Source organism: Nelusetta ayraudi, unplaced genomic scaffold (genome assembly GCF_046127955.1).
Source record: "Nelusetta ayraudi isolate G7.1 ecotype Tasmania unplaced genomic scaffold, CSIRO-AGI_Nayr_v1 ptg000068l, whole genome shotgun sequence".
NCBI lineage: Eukaryota > Metazoa > Chordata > Actinopteri > Tetraodontiformes > Monacanthidae > Nelusetta > Nelusetta ayraudi.
In genome coordinates this window covers 1,003,679-1,029,302 of record NW_027466118.1, presented here as the reverse complement: position 1 = coordinate 1,029,302, position 25,624 = coordinate 1,003,679, and the positions used below count along the sequence as shown (strand labels likewise).

The 25,624-nt window shown below is 46.4% G+C and overlaps 2 protein-coding genes across 3 annotated transcripts; one reads left to right on the top strand and one right to left on the bottom strand.

The window, feature by feature from the left end:
• The first annotated feature begins 138 nt into the window (after positions 1–138).
• LOC142898538 (disintegrin and metalloproteinase domain-containing protein 19-like) lies at positions 139–18,328 on the top strand. 2 transcript variants are annotated; one of them, XM_076041501.1, is made up of 23 exons: positions 139–499; positions 876–994; positions 1,134–1,204; positions 8,297–8,375; positions 8,505–8,581; positions 10,147–10,348; positions 10,465–10,530; positions 11,113–11,184; positions 11,271–11,437; positions 11,622–11,706; positions 12,857–12,996; positions 13,088–13,265; positions 13,367–13,456; positions 13,537–13,732; positions 14,910–15,018; positions 15,136–15,352; positions 15,608–15,685; positions 15,866–15,974; positions 16,057–16,186; positions 16,340–16,442; positions 16,547–16,900; positions 16,995–17,083; positions 17,172–18,328. In XM_076041501.1, exons 1-23 carry the CDS (start codon positions 355–357, stop codon positions 17,176–17,178), a joined length of 2,883 nt encoding a protein of 960 aa, XP_075897616.1. In that variant the 5' UTR covers positions 139–354; the 3' UTR covers positions 17,179–18,328. The 2 variants fall into 2 exon arrangements, with proteins under 2 accessions (XP_075897616.1, XP_075897617.1); XM_076041502.1 differs by having other exon boundaries at positions 140–499; positions 879–994.
• Positions 18,329–20,806: 2,478 nt separating this feature from the next.
• Positions 20,807–23,277, bottom strand: gpr151 (G protein-coupled receptor 151). The gene has a single exon (XM_076041539.1). The coding sequence runs from the start codon at positions 23,228–23,230 to the stop codon at positions 21,911–21,913; it is 1,320 nt and encodes a 439-aa protein (XP_075897654.1). The 5' UTR covers positions 23,231–23,277; the 3' UTR covers positions 20,807–21,910.
• Between the last annotated feature and the right edge of the window lie 2,347 nt (positions 23,278–25,624).

Below are 25,624 nucleotides of genomic sequence, written 5' to 3'. Positions count from 1 at the left end.
GCTCCTCCTCGCTGTCTCTTCGCCAGTTTTCTAAGGGTGTGTATTTTTGCGTGCGTGCGTAATGAAGGGGAGGGGTTGGAAGAGACGCAGAGCGATCGAGAGAAGGAGGAAGGGAGGGAGAGAGAAAGAGAGGGAGGGAGGGAGGGAGAGGGAGATGTGAGCGCCTGCAAGAAGAAGCATCCCATTCAGACGGCAGCGACCGAAAAACCAGCAGCGCCGACACGGACAGCGGCAGACGGCTCATCGCGGCGTCGCGTCCCTTCCCCGTTCGATGCGACGCGCACGGGCCCACGCACCGCTCACGTATGTGTCTGGCTTCAGCGAGTCCGCCGCCGGGAGCCGTCTGCCGTCACGATGCGTCCGGGAGCGCGCCGCCGCCTCCGTCCTCCACCTCCTCCTCCTCCTCCGCCCCTCGGCGCTGCGCTCCGCCTGCGTCTCGTAGCCCTGCTCGGTGTTGTTGTTGCCGCCGCCGCTGCGTGTGAAGGCGCCGTCCACCGCGGTGAGTCCCACTGTTTGTGCCGCGGTGGTCGTCCCCTCGGGGGAGAAATGGCAAACTACACCTGGATTGCATCGCAATGAAGTGCAGCGATGCGGTGTTTTTGTTGCTGTTGTCTTTACTTGCAAAGTGTCTTTTTTGTTTGTTTTGCATGCTTTGCCGTATAAAGCAATAAATGCATGAAATAATAAGGTTTCAAATCTTTTTTTTTTTTTTTTTCCTTTAAATTACATCGTGCAGACTATCCCAACCCCGTCCCATTCACATTTCACTGTTGTTTTTGCTTCATTTGTGATTGATGTCACTTTCTGCTGAAGCAAAGCAACTAAACCAACAACCCGTGTCTGCACATGTCACATTTTTTAAATGTTTCCTTCAGCAGAAACCCAGCAGGTCCCGCTGCACGGCAGCAGCATCTTGGAGCACGTACAGAGTTACGAGATTACTCTTCCCACATGGCTTTCCCCTCTCAGGCGCAGGAGGTCAGCCGACGCAGAGGTGAGTCTCCTCCTCACCCCACATCCTCGTTGGCTGGCAAAAACTGATGAAGGCTTTTAGCCGCTGACGTGACATCATTGTTGCTTTAGCGTGGCCTCCTGGTACCTCACTGACTGCGGGTTCCCGTTTGTTTTTCCAGCATCCGACTGAGGCACTGGTTCAGATATCGGCTGAGGGCCAGGAGCTCCGACTACGCCTCCAGAAGAACGAGTGAGTCATTCGAGCAGGATGAAATGCGCTTGACTTATGCATAGGTACAGGCAGAGACTATGAAATACCTAAAATAATTCATAGGACGGCCCAGGAACCAAGTGCTCAGGTTAAGAGTTAAAGTGAACATTTATAGAAAAAGAACATAGACAGACCTTTTAGAGAGGTGCAGAAGCAAAGTCTCAAATATTATAGAGGTGAAGTAATTGTGTAAACAATTTTTATCGGGTCCAAAATGTTCATAATATTTACATTTGAAGAATTTGGCTTCTCTGAGCGAGGAGCCAAACTTTGTTGATGTCAGTTCTTTTCTGTGTGTGATCACTCACCCCAAACCGAGGTCGCCACTTCTCTGCCGGACAAGTAGCCTAACGTAGAATTGCCTCCAACGTGACTTATTAGCTCAAGCATCCAATGGTAACGAGGCCATAACTTTATAACTCTCGCTTGCTAAACAAATGACAACAACAGCAGCTGAAGTCCCTCTGGACTAAAGAGTTATTAAGTTCAATCCTAGCTGGCTATATTAGCATTAGCATCAAGATATATGTCAGGGAGATACATATTAGAGACTTTTTTTCAATTCACGTCAGAAATGTTCACTACTTATTTATTATAGTCCATGTGGCCTTTAAGCCAGGCAGTATTTTGTATCAATGGGACCTTGTGGTGTGCAGGGGAAAAAAAAAGCTCAGCTGGCCTCATTTATCTGTGCAGATTTACAAGGTGGGGAGGGCAGGGTGTCGGTCCGGGACGACAGAAGGGCTGACACCCGATCTCGCAGGCTTTGGGCAAACAGGAAGTCAGACTTTGCATCTGACATCCTGTCAGAGTGGTTCCTGTCTTTCAACAGTTGGATGGTAGAAATCAGATTTTTGAGAATCTGCCCACTGATAGAGGGGTGGCGGTGGCCGAGTGGGACGCAGCTGGGGCGACGGGGGGGCTGCGGAGATGTTCGGAGGGGTCGACGACAGAGCTGCACTCTATCATGTTTGGACTCGAACTAGCAAACGGTCGGAAGGCAAAAACCTTGATGGAATTAATTTTCTTTTCTTAAGAATTATAATTAGCAGGCTCCAGCTGATGTTCCCCAGTGGTCATTCACACACGCACACACACACACACACACACACACACACACACACACACACACACACATACAAACAAACGGCGACTCCGCTGCGTCTGACTGACCGTCCCCTCAGGGATTAATCCCCCCCCCCTGCTCTCACCCCCCAGCAGGTGGTCACACTGTTATTGTGCGCCAAGGAATTTTAATCAATCACGCTATGTCCGTCAGTGCGCGTGCTGCAGAGAAGGGAAACGGGGGGAAAAAAAGGAAATAGTGCGGTCAGAATAGAAGAAAAATGAAATGCAGGAGGGAAAAGGCCGAAGGTTCGATCTTGTTTTTGTCAGAGACGTTTTTGCTGAGAGACGTTGTGCAACTTAAAGAAAGAGCAAATCGTTGCCCAATAGACCAGCGCTGGTCACTCCCTCTGTATTTCAGTGTATGGCATAACAAAAGTGAAGTAGTAAATGTGTGCAACATGCTGTTTACCCACAGACACAGACAGAGGCAATGGCGAGTGAATAGTTTATGAAGTTCTATAATGAACCCAGAGAAACAAAGTTGATCCTACTTTTACTCCTTTTTGACAGGATTGAGAAAGTTCCCCACAATAAGATCTAAACATTTTTGGCTTCATTAACTTTTTTAAAAGCTGAAGACATTTTTACAGTTAAAAATAAATTTCTCCTGATTGCCAATCAGCATCACGACCTTTCACACATGTTCATATATTTTATTTCAAGAATTCAAGACTTAGTTTGAATGTGTGCAGCAAGAACAGCCAGATGGTGGCTTTGTAGTGCGGCTGTTTTTCAATGAAGTAATCAATTAAACAATCAAACAAGGCTTTATGCCTGAAAGGACAGTTTTATCAACACACACACTCACAGAGGTTACAACTCTACAGCTTTTTGGAGTCTTTTGTGCCAGATGTTCTGACAACCTTGTTGCTAACACGCTATGGCTTGTATCGTATCATACGAAGAGTCCAAGCACAGAAACAACAGACTTGATTTCTAACCTCGGCACGGACGCATTTTTCTACGTCTACGTACGAAAGACGTCCCACGTCGTTTAAAAGAAGGACTTCTCCAGCTGTTGCAGATCCATTATGCAGTCCGCGACGCTGCCTTTCCCTCCTTGTCGTCGGCCGGTGAACTTCCTCCCCCCTCCTCCTCCCTCCCCCGGTCCCATCCTGGATGTCTGCGTTTTCCTCCGTCCTCTGTTGCCCTCACACTCACACACACACACACACGCACACGCACGCAGTGAGTGAGAGCTGATCTGGCTGTACGTGGAAACAGGAGGGGAGGAGGAGGAGGCGGATGGAGGAGACGGCACTTTGTCTCTTGCAAAGATCAATGTGTGTGTGAGTGTGGAGAGGAGCCAGAGGAAAATGCCGCCAGGTTCCGTTCCGGTGTCCTGGCTACCCTCTCTTGTTCTCGCTGCCCCGGCCAATGTTCGCGTCGACGGGCCGCAGATAAGAGCTGTGAGCCGCTTTTGATCTCGCCTTTCCCTTTGTCCTCCCGCTGCTGTGCTTTTTACATTCAATCCTCTCCCTTCTATTTTCCAGCCATCTGCTGTACCGCCTCAGAGGAAGATCTTAAAGGCTATCAATGTTTTCTGGGGTTTTTTTTTCCCTCCCCGTCCGACCTTATCCGAGGAGGTGTTTGCCATGCGCCTCCGTTTTCGTGTAAACGCCAGGTCCACGTCTGCGTGCTGTCTGCCGGAGCTTTTATCCTAATGAAGAAAGAAGCAGAGCTGCGCCTGCGGAGGCCTGATCTGGTTAAGAGCCAGAGGAGGCGGAGGGGAAAGGAGAGGGCTGGGGGGGGGGGTTGTCGGTCTGCTGACTCAGTGTTCAGGACATTATAAAAATAAAAAAGGATGTCCAAGGAAGGAGCGAGGTGGGGAGGAAACGTCGCCTCGCGGAATTGAATAATGGAGCGGAGCAGAAGGGTGGAGGTGAGAAAAGCCGTGGAAAGAGGGAAGCTGGAGGCGGCTGAGGTCAGTCGGGCCCTAAATCATCGGCGTCCGCTTCCGACGTCCTTCGCCTCGTCCTGCTCTGCGACCTCCTGCGCACGCTTTCCAGTGCCTTCAAGTGAATTAAACCCTCGCCGCTGTTATTGCTCCTCAGAAGTCCACCGACTTATTTCCCCCCGCGGCTTCGGAACAAATATACTGCTCCCACGGTGAGAGACGGCGGCCACACGCAGACAGGGCGACATCAACCCACGTACACAAACACACACCATAGACACACACGAGCGGGGAGGGCGGGAGGCGACTGGAGGAGGCGCCGGAGCTGACGGATGGCAGATCTGGTAGCAGTTGAGCGGAGATGCGTTCGCTCGCATGCCCTTGTTTTTTTTGTTTTTTTTCTTCTTCCTTTTTCTGTTTAGTCTGGAAGCGTCTGCTCGGGTGTTTTAGTCCAGGCCTCCGTGTCGGCCAGAGCGTCGAGGAGGGGGAAAAAGAACTCGAGACTGGCGAGCAGCTAGCAGAGGGAAAAAAAAAAGCCCCTTCATCATCTGTTGCCTGGTTGAACTCTGGCTATACGTCAGCCAGCGGGCGATGATGTCACCCGATACCATGGGAGAATGCGACCCACTGACCCCGATGCATTACCCCCTCGTCCCTCTCTCCCCCACCCCCCCCTTCCTTCGCTATCGCCGTGAGTACATTAGCCTCTCGCCCTCCCCCTCCTCCCCCGCCTCTGCTCGGCGAGCCTGAACCGAGCTTTGTGTGTGTGTCTCAGGCCGCCTGACCGTTTTTCCAATTTCGGCCGCCATTGTGCTCCTCAATCACGCCGTCTGTTCCACAGCGCTGGACGGCGTCCAAAGTCTCGGGCGGCGCTTACGTCCTTGGCCGCAGGGCTTCGTCAGCCTCGGCTTCTAAAAGCACTCGCAGCATTTAGCCGCCCCGTGATTAGACTGAAAGGCTTCGGTTGCACTTTAGAGTGTCTGTGGTTTTAGTTGGCAGGGGGAGCGGCCGTTTTAATTAATTTTCTCTTTGTCGCGATGCAGGGAAGAAAGTTCATTTGAATTTGAATCCAACCAAAGCTCAGCTCACAGACAGGATAAGGATAAATCAACTCGGTATCCAGGTCAAAACATTTAGCTCTCGGAGAATTGAAAAAAAAAAAAAAAAACATCTGTACGAATTATTTTTTGATCGCAGGCCAGATCTCATCCTGGAGGCTGAGCGCACAGTGACATTTAAGGAGTCGTTGCGCACAGCCAAGAAACATTCTGGCACCTCTGGCTGAACAACACTTCTGACAGGAGATGTATTTAGAGACTAGCTGGAAGAGATCACAGTTTTTCTGTGAAGATGTGAAAAACCGTTTGCACTTTTCTTCTCAGCTGAGACAAACTAGTGGAAGTTTATTTTTTTTTAGCTTACAGGCTCCAGCTTGCCGAGCTGAATTTTTAGACGACGTGGCGAGAATGAAAAGGACTTGTGCTCTGAAACTTTGACTTTTCATTTGATTTGTTTGGCACGAAGGCTTGCACTGTTGGGACACGTTTGATCCCCAAAGTATGTGCGTATGTGCGTCCTAGTTTGTTTTTTTCCCTCCTGGTCTTTCAAATGTGCAGCGTTGGAGATTCTTTCGTGAGAAGCCTGTCGTCTCATAACCGAGCTTTCAAAGCACGTCCTTTTTTTTTTTTAATGCTAAATCTGAACCACAACCATAGTGATATTTTGGGTGGACCCGGACGTGGTCTTTCTGGGGTAACGCTTGCCAGATGTTTTTCTCGGTTTCAGTAAACCTTCAGTTGGTGCAGTCTCAGTGATTTTAATAAGAATTTTCCGTTCTCCATTCCTCAACAGACAACGCTGTACTGTCTTAACCTGAACACGGGTTTAAAAGCTACTGTGGCCACTTCAAACAACAACGCCTCCAGATGTGAGACTAAAATATTGCGTACGAGCTGCTGCTTTACGCTTCATGAATTTGCTTGACGGTGCGTTGGTTGTGCACGTCCGGTGCTTTTCGGTGATAAAATCTCAATTCTAGTTAACTTTGGGGCAAAAGCAGGCCAAAAAAACCCAGTCAGTCCTCGGTCACCTCCAACTCCGCCTGTCAGAGTGACAGAGCGGCTACTGCAGATAAGAGAAGCGCATGATGGCAGTGATGCAGGGTTAAATTAGGAAGGCTGCTAATTGAGGTTAGTAGTTCAAATAAAACAGCGGGGGTGGGGGAGTTGGAGGTAGAGTGCGGGTCTCTGTTTCGGGTGACATCAGCCGGATACAGAGGCACTTAGTGATCACTTTTAAGACCTTTGTGTGCGCGCGTGTGTGTGTGTGTGTGTGTGTGTGTGTGTGTGTGTGTGTGTGTGTGCATGCAATGCTGTGCTTCCCCCCTAAAGTGCACTGAGTGTTAATCTCTAACGAGAAGAAGCGGCAGCAGCCACGTTCTATCTTTAAACCGGCTCTGCGGCCGACAGTAAACAGACTGTCATTGTTTCCTTCATCCTGCAGGGCGTTTGAGTGCAGAGAAACGAAAAATCCCCATCACCCCCATCCCCCCATCTCACCCTCTTCAAAGACTAGTTTGACATTTTGGGGGGAAAGCTCTAATTGTTCACTTTGGTGCCGCAGGAATGCAAAACCAATGACGGCTGATTAGATTAGTTTTTAAAGAATTAAGTGCCGGGAAGCCTGATTTCACCCCTCAGGGAGAGTAATGCCATGATGCCACATGCCACTTCATGCCATGTGACCTGGGACACTCCATGTGCTTGTTAAATGTGTCACAGAATTTCTGCTGCTAGCCTGGAACAATCAGTTCCTCAGTTCTCAACGATTTGATTTGATTTTTGTTTGAGCTGAAAAAAAAATTAAATAGAAGGCACACTGCCGGATACTGCCCAACACCTTTAAACCTCTCCCGTCATTTCCTTTTCCAGTCTTTGTTTCGTGCCAGGCTAAGCTGCGATACCACTGTGGCCCATCTAACAGAAAAAGGCACCACAAGCATTCTGTCGCGATAAGAGCAGTTAATTTCCATCATTTTAACAATACTCAATATATTTATACTAGCCTTGCTGCCTGTCTTCTTCCTTCCAGAGTCATATAAGTTTGCTAAATCAGAGGTTATTGCCATGGATCGAGGCCTGTATTGGTAGATGATGAAGATGTACTTTTACTTGACATCCTGGACCCGACGCTTATTTAAACATTATTGAGGACCAGACTCCAGGCGAGGTAGATGCATCCTGGTAGGCTGCGGAAAAGCCAGGCTGCCAGACGCATCTGACTTAGCCTGTGGGGAGGAAGATAAGAGGAGATTCAGCGAGTCATAGCAAAAACGGAACCAGCTGCTAAAAGTTGGAGTTTATGAATAAAAACAGGAAGAATGGATTGGGACATGAGTTGCAGGGAGAAACACAAGAAAGCAGTGTGTGTGTGTGTGTGTGTGTGTGAAATGTAAATACCGGGCTTCGGACATGAACAGGGGCAGTTAATCAGTCAATCAAAGCGTAAGGAATGTTGATTTAAACCAGTGGAAAAAAATGTTTCTCTACGTGCTTCTTGATTTATCAGACGCTCTTCAGCTGCACGCGTTTGTATAGCAGTGACGAAATTCCAAGAGCGTGACATATTCCATGGGCACTGGAGAAATAGGAGGACGTTAGTAAATAATTACCCTGTCGAATAAAGTGGTCTAGAGTTACAAACAGAGTGTGTGGGGGAAGTTTTTTTTTGTCTTCAACGCTAGATAAAGTAAAACCAGTCGTTCTGGAGAGGAACATATGGAGTTTGCTAAAGTCCCAACATTCCACTTCATATTTCCTGTTATCTGGGAGAGGATCTTTCCCTAAATCTTCAAAGCTGTCGGGGGTTTTGCAGCGGGTCTCTGTCCAGATTGATGCTTAAGCTGCAGGGGAGCATCGTCTTCCTCTTGCAGGTTTCCACCGAGATGCCTCGTAGCCATTGATGCCGTTGCTTCCTTTGGAGTTTTGATCGTCTGGCCGCGTTTAAAAACTGCCTCTGAGGTTTTTTTTTTTCTCGTCTTTCACCAGGCAGCTGTTTGCCCCCGGATATCAGGAAATATGGTACACCGCGGATGGAGCCCGCCAGGCGTCCTCTCCTGGCAGCGCCGTGAGTCTATATCAATGCTTTCAGATGGAGGGAGTAGTGTCCAGAAGGTGGTCTTATGTCTGAATTGTGGTCTCAGGCTGCACTTCCAGCCTTCCTGCATGTTGAGGTTGTTGTCTGTCTGTCGTCCAGGGAAACTGCTTGTACCACGGAGAGGTTTGGGGCGTGGACGGATCCAGTGTTGCTGTGAGCACATGCTCAGGACTCAGGTATGTAAAAACTACCACAAACACTATTCATGACTCCTCCACTAATGGCTTTGTCTATTAAAAAAAAAAATGTCCGGCAGAGCCCCTGATGTAGTCAACTCTTACATCAACACAACGTTTTGTTCTGCATAGAAGAAAAAAATAGCAGCTTCTACTTTTTCGCCCCATTCCTCAAAAATGGGGATTTGGCGCCGAAGATCATATCGTGTTTCAGGAGCGACCCTGTTCAAATGCGTTAGCACCGCTGGGCTCGTAAATTCACGTCATTAGTCTCACCGAGGCCTTATAGTTCACGTCCTCGATCTGCTTGTTTTACTGCTGCCTTTCACACGTTTCAGCCCATTAAAACGGAATTAATGGAGACATTCCTCAGCGTTTCCTGAGTCATCAGTAAAAAAGCGCCTGCCAAAGAATAAACTGCACACTTCATTTCACTCTGGCTTTTGCAGCCAATCTGACTGAATGATGGAGTAACTTGACATTCTCCTCTGTCTACCCCCATCATGTGTTAAAAAGCACTGGAGATGAAAAGTGTGTTTGTATCCCTTCGATACACATTTCACACAGGCCTGCAAGTTAGCACACACTGCGTAGACATACTACAGGATGGGGATTTTTATGCAACATCCTCGACATGTTTTCTTGTAACTCCAACAAAGGTCCATTCTTCACATTTGACTGGCACCACAAAAATTAAAATTGACTGATGACTCAATAGATTTCCAACGAAACAGTAAAGTATTTCCTAAAATAATGATTGAAGCAACTTCCTTTCCAACTACATCTAGTTTTTCTCACTAACACTAACCACGCAACAACCACAACCAACCCTGGTCTGCCCACAGAGCACAGGAACTAAATTAGGAACTAGGTGGTCAAAAACCAGATGCTGATGCAGATAACAACTCGCATGCTCATCCTGCAGATTAAACATCTGCTGAGAGATGTGACAGGAAACCGCTGCAGGTTAGTGGGTCACCGAATCCACAGTTGGGTCACCGAGTGCGGCTCAGTACGGAGATCCTGTGTTTTTTTTTTTTCTCTTCCTGGTGTGGATCCAGGGCAGCTGCTCCTTCCTGCTGCAGCGGGTCGAGCGGAGGCGGAGCTGGCAGTCGCCGGCAGTAACCCTGGCCAATACTGTGTCTGGAGATTCTGCAGGAATGAGCGCGTCTTTCCTGCTAACACAGATGTAAACACAGAGTAGCAGGACGTTAACGCGTGGGCGTGTCCGACCTCTGCAGATGTTTTATGCAGCTGCTCCAGCCCGCTGCTGCTGCCGCCGCCGCTGCTGTGGGGCTCATGAGTTGCTTTGTCACGAGGGCCGAGGATCGGCCTCAGTTCCTCTGTTGCAGCTGATCTTTGTTTATAAATGATAGTAAATCACACACATTTTTCTGTCCTGGACCATCCCTGAATCCAAGCACAGCTGAGAAAAACAAGTCCTGGTGCACAGCCTGTCTATGCTTGAGCTTCAATATGGATTTTTTTAAAAAAAATATATAACATATACACATTGATGCTTTTGGTCACCGGCGGAACCATAATCAGTGTCTGGTGTCCCCCAGGGGAGTGATTTCTCTGAACACGAGCGTCAGCTACCTGATCGAGCCTCTTCCTGCTGCTGGAGATGCACAGCCGCATGCCGTCTACAGAGCCGAGAGCCTCCGTCTCGGTGGAGGAAGCTGCGCGCATCACCACGGCGACGGGGAGCACGGGGCGGCGCCTGACGACTTCATCCAGGGGATGACGTCATCGCACAGAGCGAGGGTGAGTTCGGACAGGATGGTCGCTCGCCAGCACTGGCTTTGCTGTTGCTGCTTTATTTCAATATTGTGATGATGTCGGCTCTTATTCTCCACTGTTTTTTTTTCTTTTCTGTTTAGGAAAAAAGGGACCTGAGCAAGAATATGAAGTATGTCGAGCTGCTTCTAGTGGCTGACAAGGCTGAGGTGAGACAAGGTCACGACTGGTCCTTTGTTGACAAAACACCGGTATTTAAATGCATGAGGGTGTTTACAGGTGAACACATGAGTTGTACTGTTTTAGCAGCAGTGTAGGTCAACAGTCAATTTGTAATTTTCCTGTTTTTTTCCTGAAATGCGCTTAGAAAACATTGGTTTTGAGTCACTTTTATCCTATGAGTTGCATTCTTGCCCTTTTCTCCAATAAACCGGCAGCCCATTCGCTCAGGTAAAGTTTTATTTCTGATGCCAGAATTTCTTGTAGTTTTGGTGAACTTTTGTAAAAGCAAAACAAAACATTACTTAATCATGGGTATAAATGTTTTTACAATGTGTACTACGGAAATTGTAACTGGCATCTTGTGACCCAAATCTTCTCAGTAATAGGTCAAAAACTAAAGCACTGCTGTCTGTGCATGGCTTTTGCAGAAAACTGCAGTGTTTGCAGTGAACATGAAACCACATCCTGTTCGTTTCCTTTCAGACTGACAGCAAGGGAGTAAAAAAATGTTGTTGGTGGTGGTGGCTGTTTGTGGGTGTGTCTTTCATGCGTTTCATGTCGTTTCGCAGTTTGTGAATCATGACAGTGACTTCGAGAAGACCAAACTGAAGCTGCTGGACGCCGCAAACTTGGTGGATAAGGTACGGCCCTCTGAATCAGGCACTGGAAGGAAAAACACACTACAACAGCACAGGCTTTGGCTTCATGTTCCCTTCTGCTCCTGCAGTACTACAAGCCCCTGAACATCAGGGTGGCGCTGATCGGCCTGGAGGTGTGGACCAACCAGGACTTAATCAGCGTCACGGACAACCCTCACAGCACCCTGGCAGCGTTCCTGTCCTGGAGAAGCAAACAGCTCAACAAGCTGCCCAACGACAACGCTCAGCTCATCACGTCAGTCAGCCTCATGTTTTCTTTTTTATTCCAAATGCCAACCCTGTTGCCAGCCACCCAACCCTCGTCCAGATCTCACCTTTGATTCCACCTTTATATTTAGGGATGATAACGACCAACATTTGCACCCCGAGTGGCTCCTGTCCAGCTGGAACTAATTGTGACGGGTGTTTTGTGTTTCCAGGGGGAGGTCGTTCCAGGGCACCACCATCGGCCTGGCACCTCTCAAAGCCATGTGCTCCGACTACCAGTCAGGGGGCGTGAACACGGTGAGAGAGCCGAATCGAACTGCCGCCCCTCGCCTGTGCAAGTGAAATAGCAAATAATGACAGCGAGCCAAATACATTTCATTAAAAGCCATTCCAACACCTCATTCACTTCATACACAGCTTTCTCAGCGACAGACCTCAAGTGGTACGTGTGGGCTCAACTACATCCCCCACACTCACCACCAACAACCGGAGCACCACAAGGCTGTGTACCGAGCCCCTTCCTCTATGCACTCTACACCAATAGGTCACCCACAATCACCTACCACAAATGCTCTCCTCAACAGTTCCACTCAGTACTATCATAACACTTCAACACACTTCAACCAGTGGTACAAGGATAACCACCTCCACCTGAATGTCACCAAAAATCAAAGAACTCATAATAAGTCCTTCACCCCAGCACCCCATATCCATCAACCATCAATCTGTGCAGATCGTTAACAGCTTTAAATGACATCACCTTACCAATAACCTCAACTTTGACCAACACACCACCGACATTCACAAGAGAAGCCATCAGAGACTATCTGCCATCCATAAAAACCTCATGTCCTCCTTTTACTGTATAAAAGCATCATCCAGCCCATCCTACTGTATTGTTCCACCTGCTTTTTCAAATAGCGCTTCTGTCAAAAACTGCTCCAAACTCACATCCATAACCAATAAGGCAAGAAAGAATCGGTCTCCCCACGGCCAACCTTACAGACTTAAAACACAAAGGCCATTGCACGCATTGCATCCTCAATAGAACAGGACATCACCTACAGGACTATGCGCTGCAGGAGGGCCCGCCTAGCCAGGAGTCTAATCCCCTTAGCCATAGCGGCTATGAATAACAGACCCCAGAGAGGAAGGAGATGAACTGCACTATGCCTATCTATGTCAATATATCTTTTCCTGTCTAAAGTGTGTATTTTATGTATATTGGTCAAACTGTGCGGTGCACTGTGGAAAAGAATTTCCCCTCGGGACAATAAAAAAATCTAATCTAATCTAATCTAAAGTACAAAGTAAATCAAATCAGTATAACGACAGTCGTTGCCGAACCAAAATTTGACAGAAATCCTGCTGAAATTAATGAAGATTTTCCTTTTCTGTTTGTTTGTTTGTTTGTTTGTTTGTTTGTTTGTTTGTTTGTTCTCAACAGGACCATTCAGAGTCAGCTGTGGGTGTGGCAGCCACCATGGCGCACGAGATGGGCCACAATTTTGGCATGAGCCACGACGTGAATGACTGCTGCCAGGCCAGCGCTGACGACGGAGGCTGCATCATGGCTGCTGCTACTGGGTACAAGACACCAGCCACTGCAACCCAGTAAAGCAGTTGAAAGTGCATTGATTTAACATTAACTTTGCTTCTCTCCCACCTCGATCCTCAGGCATCCATTCCCTCGGGTGTTCAACGACTGCAACCTGAGGGAGCTGAAGAGCTACCTGAACTCTGGAGGTGGAAAGTGCCTCTTCAACATGCCCAACACCAGAGCCATGTACGGCGGGCAGCGCTGCGGCAATGGCTACTTGGAGGACGGAGAGGAATGCGACTGTGGTGATGAAGAGGTTGTCTAGCGCCCGCCGAGCAGCGTCCTGTACGCCCGGCCTGTGCACAATTTGTCGGGACTCATGCCCGGTTGCTCTGCTGCACCTCTCGTTCCCTGCAGGAATGCACCAGCCCCTGCTGCAACGCCAACAACTGCACCCTGAAAGCTGGAGCTGAGTGCGCTCACGGCGTCTGCTGTGAAAACTGCAAGGTGCGCTTGCCATCTGAGTCCCCCCCCCCTCCTCTTCATTTCCTGAACACCTCTTACATCCTGTCTTTATGTCCGTCCAGCTGAAGAGCCCAGGCATGCTGTGTCGCGCCCCCTCCGGGTCATGTGACCTCCCGGAGTACTGCGACGGGAAGACAGAGTCTTGCCCGGCTAACTTCTATCTGGTGGATGGCACGTCGTGCGCAAGCGGGCAGGCCTACTGCTACACCGGCATGTGTCTGACCCTGGAGCAGCAGTGTCGCTCTCTCTGGGGACAAGGTGGGGGAGCTGGGTGTTATTATTCAACGTGTGTGTCACTGTGTAGTCGGTTTCTTGTCTCGATGTCGGAATGGAAAGCAGCGGCATTTTCAGTTGCGGTAAAGCAGAGTGAAGGGAAGATGGAGTTGGAATTACCATCATGACTCTGCTCACTTGTACAAATCAAGTTTGAGGGAAATTCTTGTGATGACAGACAGACAGACGACAGACAATAGACAGCAGATACTCACTTTGACACTATTATTGTTTTGTTTTTTTCCTCAAGTCTATTGTTCATTTTCTGCTTTTTAATCGCTGAGGTAGATGGAGCTTTCTGGTCTCAAACATATGGCCAAATACTACATTATATCATTGGCCAACAGGGGGCGACATACCGCATTTGGAAACAAAACTGAATCGTGGTCATAGCGAAAAGGGCAAAAATATTGGACCGTAACCTTTACCAAGGCTTTATCGTACACTGATGACTCCTTGGATTTACTGTGTGCATGTCCTGCATGTTGGTTATTCATATGTGTGCCTTTAGATTTAGTTGCAACCTGCACCAATGCGACAAGTAAGACTATGTCACAATTTTCCATTTAGACCCCTATAAGTTTTGTTTTGATTCCTGTAACTGCTTGTCCTGCACTCAGGGTTAGCTTGATGTGACCGTGTGACCATGTGGTTCTGATACCATGTAAGCCCAACACGAAGTCCAGCAGCTGAAGACACTGCTGACATATAAAGTCCACCCTACACATGACACGAAAGCAGTACTGTCACGTCTAATTCATGATATCATATTTGAAATAAATGCTCAATAATTCAAAGTACTAATATGAATTGAAGTTGATCTCAATGTTATGTAATATTTAAAGTCACAAACACTGAACCGTCCAATTACAAGCATGCTTAATAATGAAGACCTGAAACCATCATCTGGTGCATGTTAAAGCAGAGACATGAGACCTCAGTGGGCCGCTGGATTCAACTGTTATTGGACGGTATCCATGTTCATGTTGTGATCCTTCCCCCCGGAGAGCCTTTGTAGTTCCACACAGGCCACTCAGAGCAGTGAGGGCCGCCATCTGGCCTCCGTCAGGTGGTCGGACGGCTCACTGTGTATCTGTTATGATGAGTGGATGCGCTCCTGTTGATATGATTTTTTTTTACATCGTCTATCTTTTGACTACAGATGGTCGTGCTGCCCCTGAAGTTTGCTTCAGGAAGGTAAACGAAGCTGGGGACATGTACGGGAACTGTGGCAAAGACCTGTTTGGGAAGTACAGGAGCTGTAAGGAAAGGTGAACATGAATCAATCCACTCTCATCAGCCAGAAAATAAAAGTTTGTTCACTGACCTGTGCCTCAACATTAATCATTCTCACTAACACAGTGTTCTCTCCTTTTTTTCCCCACCAGGGATGCTATATGTGGAAAGATCCAGTGTTTGTCTTCTGCTTCGAGGCCCATTGAGAACAACGCCGTTCGCATAGAGACCACTGTCACTATCGGCAACAAGAACGTCCTCTGCATGGGGACGCATGTGTACAAGGCCGGACAGGGGGAGGAGGACGCACAGGGAGACACCCTGGACCCGGGTCTGGTCATGACGGGGACTAAATGTGACGTTGACTCGGTGAGACTCGACATGTACAACTACGTGTGATCATGCCATACCCTGATATTTCTGACAGAGATCAGACAGACTCGAAGAGTATCTACCACTTTACAGGAACCACTCGGTTCTCCCTTGTACTTTATTGGTGTATGAATGTGTGTGTGAATGTAAAGCCTTTGTAAAGCGCTTTGGGATCCGTGAAGGTGCTGGAAAAGTGCTATGTAAGTGCAGTCCATTTACCATTTATCTCCAACACTCCTCCTTCTCTCAAAGATTTGCTTCAATGGAGAATGCCGCAATGCATCTTTCCTCAGAGCTGACGAGTGCCACACCAAGTGCCATGGACACGGGGTAAGTGGCAGCGCATGTAATTTAAAGTTCCCTGGCTGCATGCCTAAGTGATGCTGTGTCACATCTTCTTCTCCGGCTGTAACCTTCGCACTCCTTTTGCTAAATGAATGGAATGATTGGGATGATTTTACATCATTGCTCTTATGTTAAAGATAATATTATGTGATTTCCTTCCTCCAGCTGTGTAACAACAATCATAACTGCCACTGTAATGTGGGCTGGGCTCCTCCCCTGTGTGACCAGAAGGGGTCAGGAGGCAGCATTGACAGCGGACCAGTCATCAGCCAAGGTGAGACAATATTTTGTGTCGACTGTCATCTTCACGTTTGTGCAAATTTTCCTTCTTAACATTTCTTCAATCGTCCAAACAGGCGGTCCTCTTCCAGTGCTGGTGATCCTCCCACTGGTTGTCTTTCTGCTTCTGGCTGCTGTTGGACTTTGGTGCCGTTATAAACATAAACTCCACCCGCTAAAGAGCTCGGCTCAGCCACCGGTGCCAGTGTAAGTGAAGTTTGTTTGTGTCCATTTAAAGAATACATCAAGGTCACCAGCGATGTTGTCATCCGATATAAGGAGTGTGTGTCTTTTCGCTCTGCGATGTTTCAACGACTAAATGTTTGATCTGCATTTTAATATTTGCCCTCTGTCACCCAGTTGCTCGGTTCCAATCGAGAGCAAACCTCTGTGTGCCGACAGCCACGCCAACGGTCATACCAACCCAGCGTTCTTGCTAAAAAAACAGGACAGAGGCCACTTGGTAAAAACATCTGATAAACTTGTTTTTTTTCTGCAGACTTCTGTGTCTCTTGAGTGTAATAATTAACATAACCCAACTTTGTTTTTATGTGCATCTCCACACAGGGAAAACCCTCTCCTCATCCCAGCCCTTCCCCCTCAACTCTGTCCAGAAACGCCATTGCACCTCCAGCGGGGAAACCCCCTCCCATACCTGCTCACTCTGCAGAGCAGAAGGAGCGAAATACTCCGTTTCAGAAACAGCCTTTAAACTCTACACAGAGACAGTGCTCTCCTCAGGGTCTCTCGCTACCTCCTTTCAAATCTGAGCAGAAGCAAAGGCAGGCTCCTGCGCCACCCTCAGGGCCTCCACCTTCACTGTGCACTAAAACCCAGGCTCAACAATCGCAGGTATCCAAACACCGGCCAGACCCGCCAAAGCGACCCCCACCGCCTTGCCCTGTCAGTAATAAATCACTGGTGAGTGTTTTGTGAATTCCCTAAATATGAACAAAACAGTTTTAGCCTCAGTAGATCAAGATCAAACTGTCGCCGTTTGACCATTTTAACTCAGGAGCAGCAGAAAACAAAAGGCCCGCAGGTTACCCTGCTAAAAGGAAAAGCAGCTTTGGCACCATCTGCTGGACAGAAAACGCCAAACAGGTACATCGTACAACAGCTTTTGAATAAGTGCACTTGTCGAAATCCAGCATTTAACTTACCTTCTTCTTTAATGTGACCATTGTTTCAGAGTTTAGGAGCTTAAGAAGACATTGGGGGCCACCACTGGACAACTTCTCACATCTGTGGTACTACATTGTTTACGTGGAAAGCCTAAATACTTGATTCCACAGATGTGTATTCACACTGATGTGTACTGAGGGAAAATCACGCTCAAAGGACATGTCAAGATGAATGTACTGTATGTTAAATGTATTTTAGGCTGAATTATGTTAAGTAATCCCTATGTGTCAGCTCAAACAGCCAGCTCTGTGAATTTGAGATACAATTTTCACAAATGTTGCCCATAAATTAACAAAAATGTGAAGAAGAAAAAAGTTTCCCTTTGTACAGCGGTTCTGCAAAACCTCTTTGGGAGTATTTATTCACACATTGAAAATTGAATGTTTACAATGTAGCCAATGTACAAAGCCTGGTGTTTCTCAAATAGCATCAGCTGTAAAGGGATCTCTTATATTAAGAAAATATGCCACTATTGTAGTGTTTACTTTTGAATGTAGGAGTGAAAATGTGGTTTTAACTGGAGCGGAGCAGTTCACATGTGCATCCTGGAGGTATCAATGAAATGCAGAGAGAAATGTTTTGTTTTACTGTTGATTGTTTTGTTGTTGCACTTTGAGCAATTTCACCCGCTAAGGGCATTCACAGTTTAAGTGTTGTCGACACAAAGTACCCACTATTACATGTTCCCGCTCAAGTCTAAAAGAAAAAAAGGGCAAGACCGGATCTCTGAACACTTAAAAATTCAATTTGACGTGATCATTTGAGGCCACATTTACTTGTGTTTAGGAGATTCAACGTTTGAACAAATGTAAATGTTTGAAAACATATCAGTTAAACATCTCAGAATCTCAGAGAATTGCACCAAACATTTGAATAATTTTGCACGTTACTCCAAAGATTTTACTCAAAATGTTTAGTGGTACTTTCCTTATGACCAAAATGCCATAATAATGAGGACAAGTGTGTGGATTTTAGCAAGTAGTTCTGCCATTACTGTGAGGTACAAATAAGAAATCCAGGTCCTATTGACACAATTCACACCTTCACTTAAAACTTGCCGTGTTGTCCCCTCATCACAGACCTATGCAAAACCTGACACTGCATGACGCCGTGTCCTCAACTGGAATTCAAGTGAACAAAATAAAAAATAAAATATTACAAATATTCTTTGTGTTTTGTCTTTGACGTTCTATTAATGTAAGCATAGTCATTGAAAACAAACTAAAGTGATACCATCCCAAGATGCAGTGCTTTCTTAAAATTACAACAGTAACTGTCAGCTTTGGAATTATAAAAGATTCACTTGATTTCAGGAACAAGCATGCAGGAAAGACATGTAATAGATGTCTTAAAATGCATATAAGACAATTACTTAAAAGAAATACGAAGTTGTATGATCTTTGAAGGAAACTGTTACTTGTAATGACCACCAGGGGGAAGACATTTTACCTGGAAGTTATTTAAACTGCCAGTATGAAAAAAACAAAACAAAAAAACGTCGTTGTAACCATCAATGGAGCAACGCATGGATTGATTCGGAGTCCTGATTTAGTGCTTTTGGAAACTGTAAGCCAACCATTATTATTTTAAGTCTTCTTTATTTTTTCACGTACCAACACTTATTGGCCAACGTGCAGCCAGGCTAATTCATTGTTGCGTGCACCTGCTGTCAGTCACTAACTTCCGGTTTCCGGCTTGTATTTTTTAAGTTAGCGTTTGCAGAAAAAACGTACTGAGAAGAATTTTACACACTGCCAAAAAGTAAGTATCTAGAGAAAAACAAATAAACAAAGCTTATTTGAAACACTGGTGTCGCCAAGATAAACCAAAAAGGTTGCTGTTTTTCAGATAGAAGGCACCTAACAGCAGTCAACGTTTGAAAATGGTTGGAAAAACAACTTCCCAAAGTCGATCAGCACAATTAATGGAGGCTACATATCCCCTGCCAGGCTACTCTAAGGTCTCTATTTACATAATCTTCTTAGCATTTCCTTTTTTAACAACAGGCTTAAGATCTTTGCTTGCACACAACTTGCTGTTAGGAAACATGACTTCATTTAAAGGAGTCAATAGATGAGAATTCATCAGTGCCATTGTTGCAGGGCAGGGTACAAAGAGAAATTGCTAGTCTGTACTGTTGTCTTTTCAGGTGAACAGGTGCCGCTGTGACTATGGTTTTTAAGGGGAGGCCTTTGGTGTCACATCTGTCGCTCTGTTTTTGTTCACAGCCGCAGATCGATGCCTCTCACTCCCATTTGGAAATGCTGAAAGTTGGCTGACCTTTAAATCACTGCGTCCTGTCACAAGATGAAAGGTGTGTGATCATCCCAATCAAAAGGCGGCTAAATACTGGGGTCAAATCCCACATACCCAAGTCAAAAGTGCACACACAAACACAGACTTGCTACCTCGCCGGATCATTGCTGACTGAAGAGCCAGGTGATGGTCCTCCACGGGACCCATAGGGAGGGCGAAGGGAGCTGAGCGTCAGAGAAAGACGCAGCATCGGTAAAGGTTTTTTAGAATGTGGCCTAATTGCAGCCTCTCCCGCTGAGCGTAATTAGTGTTAGCCAGCATGTCACTTCCTGCTGAGACTCATTTATTAGACATGATGATTGGCTGAGGGATAAAACGGCGAGGTGACACCAACGCCTCCCCTCCCACCAGGAGGGCGGCGCAGCCAGGAGGCCAGTGAAAGGAGAATCTCACCTGCTGAAAGCTCCCTTGCTTTGTATAATGACCCAATTAGGCTGCAGTTCATTTAACACTTGTAATTCTGATTGGCACAGCCTCCTTTTCACCGTCCTTTTGTGCCAGAAAATAAGTATCCTCATTATTACATAACAATTTTTTATACTCATGTCAGCAAAAGGCAAACATTTTCAACGTATTTTCTAAATTATTTTATATCAACAAGCCCAAGTGATTTTTGTTCCAAACTGGTTTTAAGGTTGGCACTTAAGAAGAATTTCATCACCAGACTGATTGATGATGCATTTTAGTAAATTGATTTATTAAAATTCTTTGCAATAGAATTTAAATTTTTTTTTTGTTTATTTTTAAGATTGCTTTTTTTTTCATTTGGACAACTGGAGGATTCTTTCCTCCAATCCATCCAGACCTGTTCAAGACCAGGAAATCTACAAACAGACAGCGACCAACTTTCAAGATGGTACTGTTTCTTTAAATATGACCTCGTCTTAAGGTTTTACTGCTCCAGGGCTCTTCTTCCTGAAATCAAATAAAATTCTACCACTACAGATTTACTGGCTCATTTAACAGCATAACTGCGTGAGCCTGAGGTGTCAAACCGATATGGCTGGGAAAATAGCGATAACGTATTGTACTTAAAAATGCAGCTATTATTATCATTATTATTTGGTAGTAATTTTTTTCTCTACTGTTGGACTCCACAATAAGCCTAAATGTCTCTATTGTGTGCTGAAGGTTAGAATTTCAGCCCAACAATGGGTGAATGGCTTTTGGCCCTCAGTGTTTACGGCCAGGTCACTACTCCGGGGAACGAGGCTAGGTTATATAGTTAAGTGCTGCTCTGATTGAGGCACTTGCCACCGGCAATAAAAGGTCAATATAAATGATTAATGAGAAGAAAATGCCATGGGGTGCGGTGTTAGGTAAAGGTGTAAAGTAACTATTAAAAGATTCCAACTTCTAAATGTCCTCCTTCTCAGTCAATGCTACTACAAAGAAGACCTTTATTCCCATTTTTCCCCTGTATGAAAAGGTTGAGCATTTTTAATTAAATTCAACTTGCTGCTGGGATGTCATTACAATAGGTACAACAAAACAAATCACAGGTCAGGTCAGTTGCTGTGTTGCCTGTGCCTTTAATTGTCAGGTCCCAGTCATACATTAAAAAAAAAAAAAAAATCAATGCATGGGGAATTCCTTATGAGGCTCCCGCAGAGGTGAGTCCACCAAAACGACCCCTTTGGACTCCAGGTGAATAATCTTTACCTCTAATTAGAGCCCTTGGCAATTCTAATAGATGCCCTTATGAAAATATATTTAATGACTGGATGTCAGCAGGTGACCATCCGCCCATGTCTGATCCTTCTCATTAAGAGTGTGTGTGTGTGTGTGTATGTGTGTGAGCAAATGATTTAACACGAAAACCCTCCTAACACAGACACGCTCCTGAAATCTAAAAAACGGTTGGCATCACAAAGGCAGGTTTCGAGAATTGTCTTTATTGTAACCGTCGGGACTCACAAGAAGGGCAAAAATCTTCACTCTGACAGGGAGAGCACAATAAACACAAGCTCTTTCACAGTGTTAAAGCCACTAATATATACTGGATATGCAGTGTTGACATGAAGCTTCTTATTTTTTTTATTTTTTTTTTATTGCACACAGTTATCTTTGCACTAAACCCATTGTTTTGAAAGTGTCATTCCAACAGCAGTAATATGTCTGAACCCACAGAGGAAAAAATAAGCTTTCAATATAGGAGAAATATGTAATCATCATTACAATGTTATTTTTTTACAGGACACTTTAATTCACCACCATCACCACCAAAAGCCTATGAAAGACAACATGCAATGTTAACCTTTTTTTTTTTAGTGCTACGTTAATAGTCCTCAATTGTGCACCACACAAACATCTTGCCTCACAGTTCACAGGATCCAAACGATTCATGGTGCCGCACACCAACCGACAGACGAGCTGAGTAGATCTTATAAAGCAGGCTGAGGATTTGAAAGATCGCTCCGAATGCGCGCATTATTTCCGGCCCTCCTTGCCCTGGCGCTCCCACGGCGTGGGGTCGTTTTCATCTGTGAGCGACCCCGTCTCCCTCTCCTGCCAGAACTGCTCCACGTCGGGCAGAACGATGCCGTCTTTGAGGCTCGCGGCGTCGGCCTCCCGCGCCCCCCCTCCTCTCTGCTCTGACTGGGGCTGAGCTTCTCTGCTGGGGCTCTGGCTGGAGCTCGATTGCAGCCTCCTGTCGCTGTGCAGCTGGCTGAAAGGCTCCGGTCTGGGGCAAGGTGACTGCAGGTTCGTCGGATGATGAGGCCCGGGTTTCGGAGGAGGCTGCTTGCGCAGGGTGAGACGCCTCCACAGCCCCCTGTAGCCCTCCCTGAACTCCTCGGAGAGGGAGAGCACGATGATGGGATTCACCAAGGACAGAGAGAAGGTGAGGAGCTGAGCGGAGAGGGTCAGGATGACTGGGACGGAGGAGATGAGCGGCCGGGCTCCTTCAGCTTCCTTCTCGGCCACGTAGCGTTCCCAAACCCAAACCACCCACTGTGGGAGCCAGAGGATGACCATGGCCACGGTCAGGCTGAAGAGCATCAAGGTGAGCTTCCTCGATCGGATCTGGGTGCGCAGGTTCTGAGTCTTGCTGGAGCGACGCTGGCACTGGCCATAAGCCTTCCAGAAATACACCAGGGAGAAGCTAAGAGGCGCGCAGTAGACGCCCAGCGGGTATGCCTTGACGTACACCGACATGAAGCCCCTGGCTTGAAGGGGCACGGCGAGCACGCAAACCAGCCCGCCGAGCTCCCGCTGCAGCTTCGCGAAGAGCCAGTGGGGGACAGTAACGGAGCAGGCGGACAGCCAGATGAAGAAGAAGACCACCAGGATGGAGCCCAGGCGGATGCTCACCTGCTTGGTGGGGTTGGACACATAGCAATAGCACGCCTTGGCCATGACGGCCACCGTGAAGCTCTTGGCCGCCATGCAGGAGTGGAGGAACCAGTCGGCCGTCTTGCACAGCAGCCAGCCCAGGCTCCAGCCGGCCTTGGAGTAAGCAGCCGCCCAGAACGGCACAGAGAACGCCAGCAGCAGCCCATCGGCAAAGATCAGGTTGAAGATGAGGGAGTTGATGAGGGACAGCTTGCCCCTGTGAGCGTTGGAGAAGAGGGTGACCACTGCCATCAGGTTGCAAGCCACACCCAGGATGCAGAGCACCCCGAGAATTGCTGGAGCCAGGACTCTCAGATCCTCGGGGTCAAAGAGTTGGTGGGAGCCACGGTCACCGACTGACCACTTGTGCACAGAGCTGTTCACCTCAGTGGTGTTGTTCCCACTCAACTTATCCATCTTTTTCTCCCCTTGCTCAAAAATAGACCGTAAACTTCAAAGGCAGAAGAAGGAAAACGGCTCTGCGTCGAAAATTCGAAGAAAAAAAAAAGTTTAAAAAAAAAAGATATAGATATATATATACATATATATATACAAATGAAGATATCTTGAAATCCCAATCTGCATCTGCCGTTATCAACTGATGATCGTGATCACCGTGGAGCTCCTTCCTGTTCCCCGGTTGATCCGCAGACACAGTGATTCAGCTTCAGCAGCTGGTTATAAAGACGCCTTTGATTGACAGCGGCTGTTCCCAGCTGGCAAACAGTGTGCGGAGAGCCGTCTCCCAGGGCCAATTAGAACGTCTCTGCAACGTGCGCACGGTGCGACAGGTTCATGCGAAGGATTACTAATTTGTTCAAATATTTCCGGATTCCACATCATTACTGCGAGACTTGCCAAACTGGTGGTGATGCATTTTTAGGTATAAAATAGACATTTTGTGAAACACTTCTCGTAATAATTTGTCACCTGTGTTTTATGTCTGCTGTTACGTAGTTATTACCAGTTTGTATTTGTTGCCTAACTTCATTGTAATTGCATTTTTGTCTTCTTCTGTAGTATGGCTTATTTCAATGTTTTTGCAATTCCCTGTTCTGAGATTGCTTTCTTATTCCAACTCTTGTCTTACTAACTGCAGAGACAGATCGTCATGGTGGCAGACAGGCCAGAGAGTTAGAGTGGGAATACCTCAAAAGATGTGTAAAGACATAAAGGTCGATATTTAAACAATATAATATGGGATAATACTAATGATATTGTTAATTCAGAAAATACATGGGCTGCAAGTTCGCACCTATCTTCCCTCTTCTTGTGCCTGTCACACACACACACACACACACACACACACACACACACACACACACACACACACACACAACCTCGATGTGTCGTCTCGCTCGCTCTGCGGCCACGCCTACACTCATCAGCGACAGATAAGGGATCACGTAGCGACAACCTGGAAACGAAGGGGACCGCCGAAGAAGAACTAGTTAGCAAACGAACGAACAGTGGCTCGACTATTTGGAAATGCTAAATGCTAGGTGTTAAGTGTTGAATGACCAGCGGTATTTCCCCCCTATAATTTGTCGCAACTGGTTGATAACTAAAAGTTTGAGCACGAAACATCACAGCGCCATAAAGTACAAACAGGTGAAGCGTGTACACTACACTGCACCTTTAAGATAAATATGCTCACATTCCGGAAACTTTACTTGGAATTGAAGGAAAGGATTTACTTTGAGTGTGTTACCGCTTTGTCCACATCCTGTGTAGTTTGTGTAGTTTACCTATTTGGCGCCAATAAAGTGCATCTATCTATCTGTCTGTTTGTCTGTCTGTCGATCTCTTGTTATTCAGGCTCTTCCTACAGTGAGTCAGCAAACATTTCAGATACAAAATATCATTCTTCAGTATCAGCCATCGTTGTATACTGAGTGTGTGAAGACATTTTATTTTATTTTATTTTATTTTAAATCATCTCAGAGTCTTATACGTTGCAATAATCCCTTCAAAGATACACAAGTCAAAGCAAGAATGGAATTGTCAGATTTATTGTGTGGGTGGGTGTGAAATCTTCCTGTCCTGCATGCTTCATCCACGTGAGGGCGCCTTTGTGTCACAAGAATGAACGCAAAACCGTTCCACCGAGGAGAGTGGCCAACAAAAAAGGCTCTGACTTGGCCCATTTTTTAATTTTTTTTATTCAAAGAAAGTCCAGTAAGCACAAAGACTGTGTGGTAAATTAATTGCATTTCAATACATTCTGCGCTATAAAAGTTTTTTTTTCCTGTTTATTTATTTGTTTCAATTACTGTCACAAAGCAGATTGTTTAGAAGACGTTACTGTTGAAAAGGAACCACATTTAAGAATTCCCTGATTTCACAGAGTTCAATTAGACCTTTGACCGTTCTTTGGGGGGAGAAAAGAAGATTTACTTTCCAAACTGTTTGGTGCCACATTACACACAAAACACAAGCAGGCACTGCAGTCATTTTGCACAGTGCCTCGGATGATCCATAGATGTTCAGCCTTACAGTTTCATCATTTGGGGGAAAGAAAAAAAAAAACTATGCTATTAAAAATAAAATCAGGTTACGTTTCATATTACCTTTTTAATAATCTACAGATCATTCTCAGTACAACGAAAACAAATTACAAATTTAAAGATAAGAATGTTTGCGATTTTAAAAAGTGGCGCTTTTTTTTCGTGTCTTCTGCAAACTGACATCAGGTTGACGGCAATTCTATGAAAGCAACAGTTACTTACTGGACAAGCATATTCGCGTCCTGTCCTGAATTCACAAGTGTGTAGCCGGTGCTATAGCCTAATTATGATTACAAAGCTTCAG

Bases quoted from the DNA above. Each gene is read 5' to 3' on its own strand.
- LOC142898538 (XM_076041501.1), top strand. From the start codon at position 355: ATGCGTCCGGGAGCGCGCCGCCGCCTCCGTCCTCCACCTCCTCCTCCT. The intron at 8,582-10,146 runs GTATGTAAAAAC...GGTGTCCCCCAG, and splicing joins AGCACATGCTCAGGACTCAG to GGGAGTGATTTCTCTGAACA. The intron at 16,443-16,546 runs GTAAAAACATCT...ATCTCCACACAG, and splicing joins AACAGGACAGAGGCCACTTG to GGAAAACCCTCTCCTCATCC.
- gpr151 (XM_076041539.1), bottom strand. From the start codon at position 23,230: ATGGATAAGTTGAGTGGGAACAACACCACTGAGGTGAACAGCTCTGTG.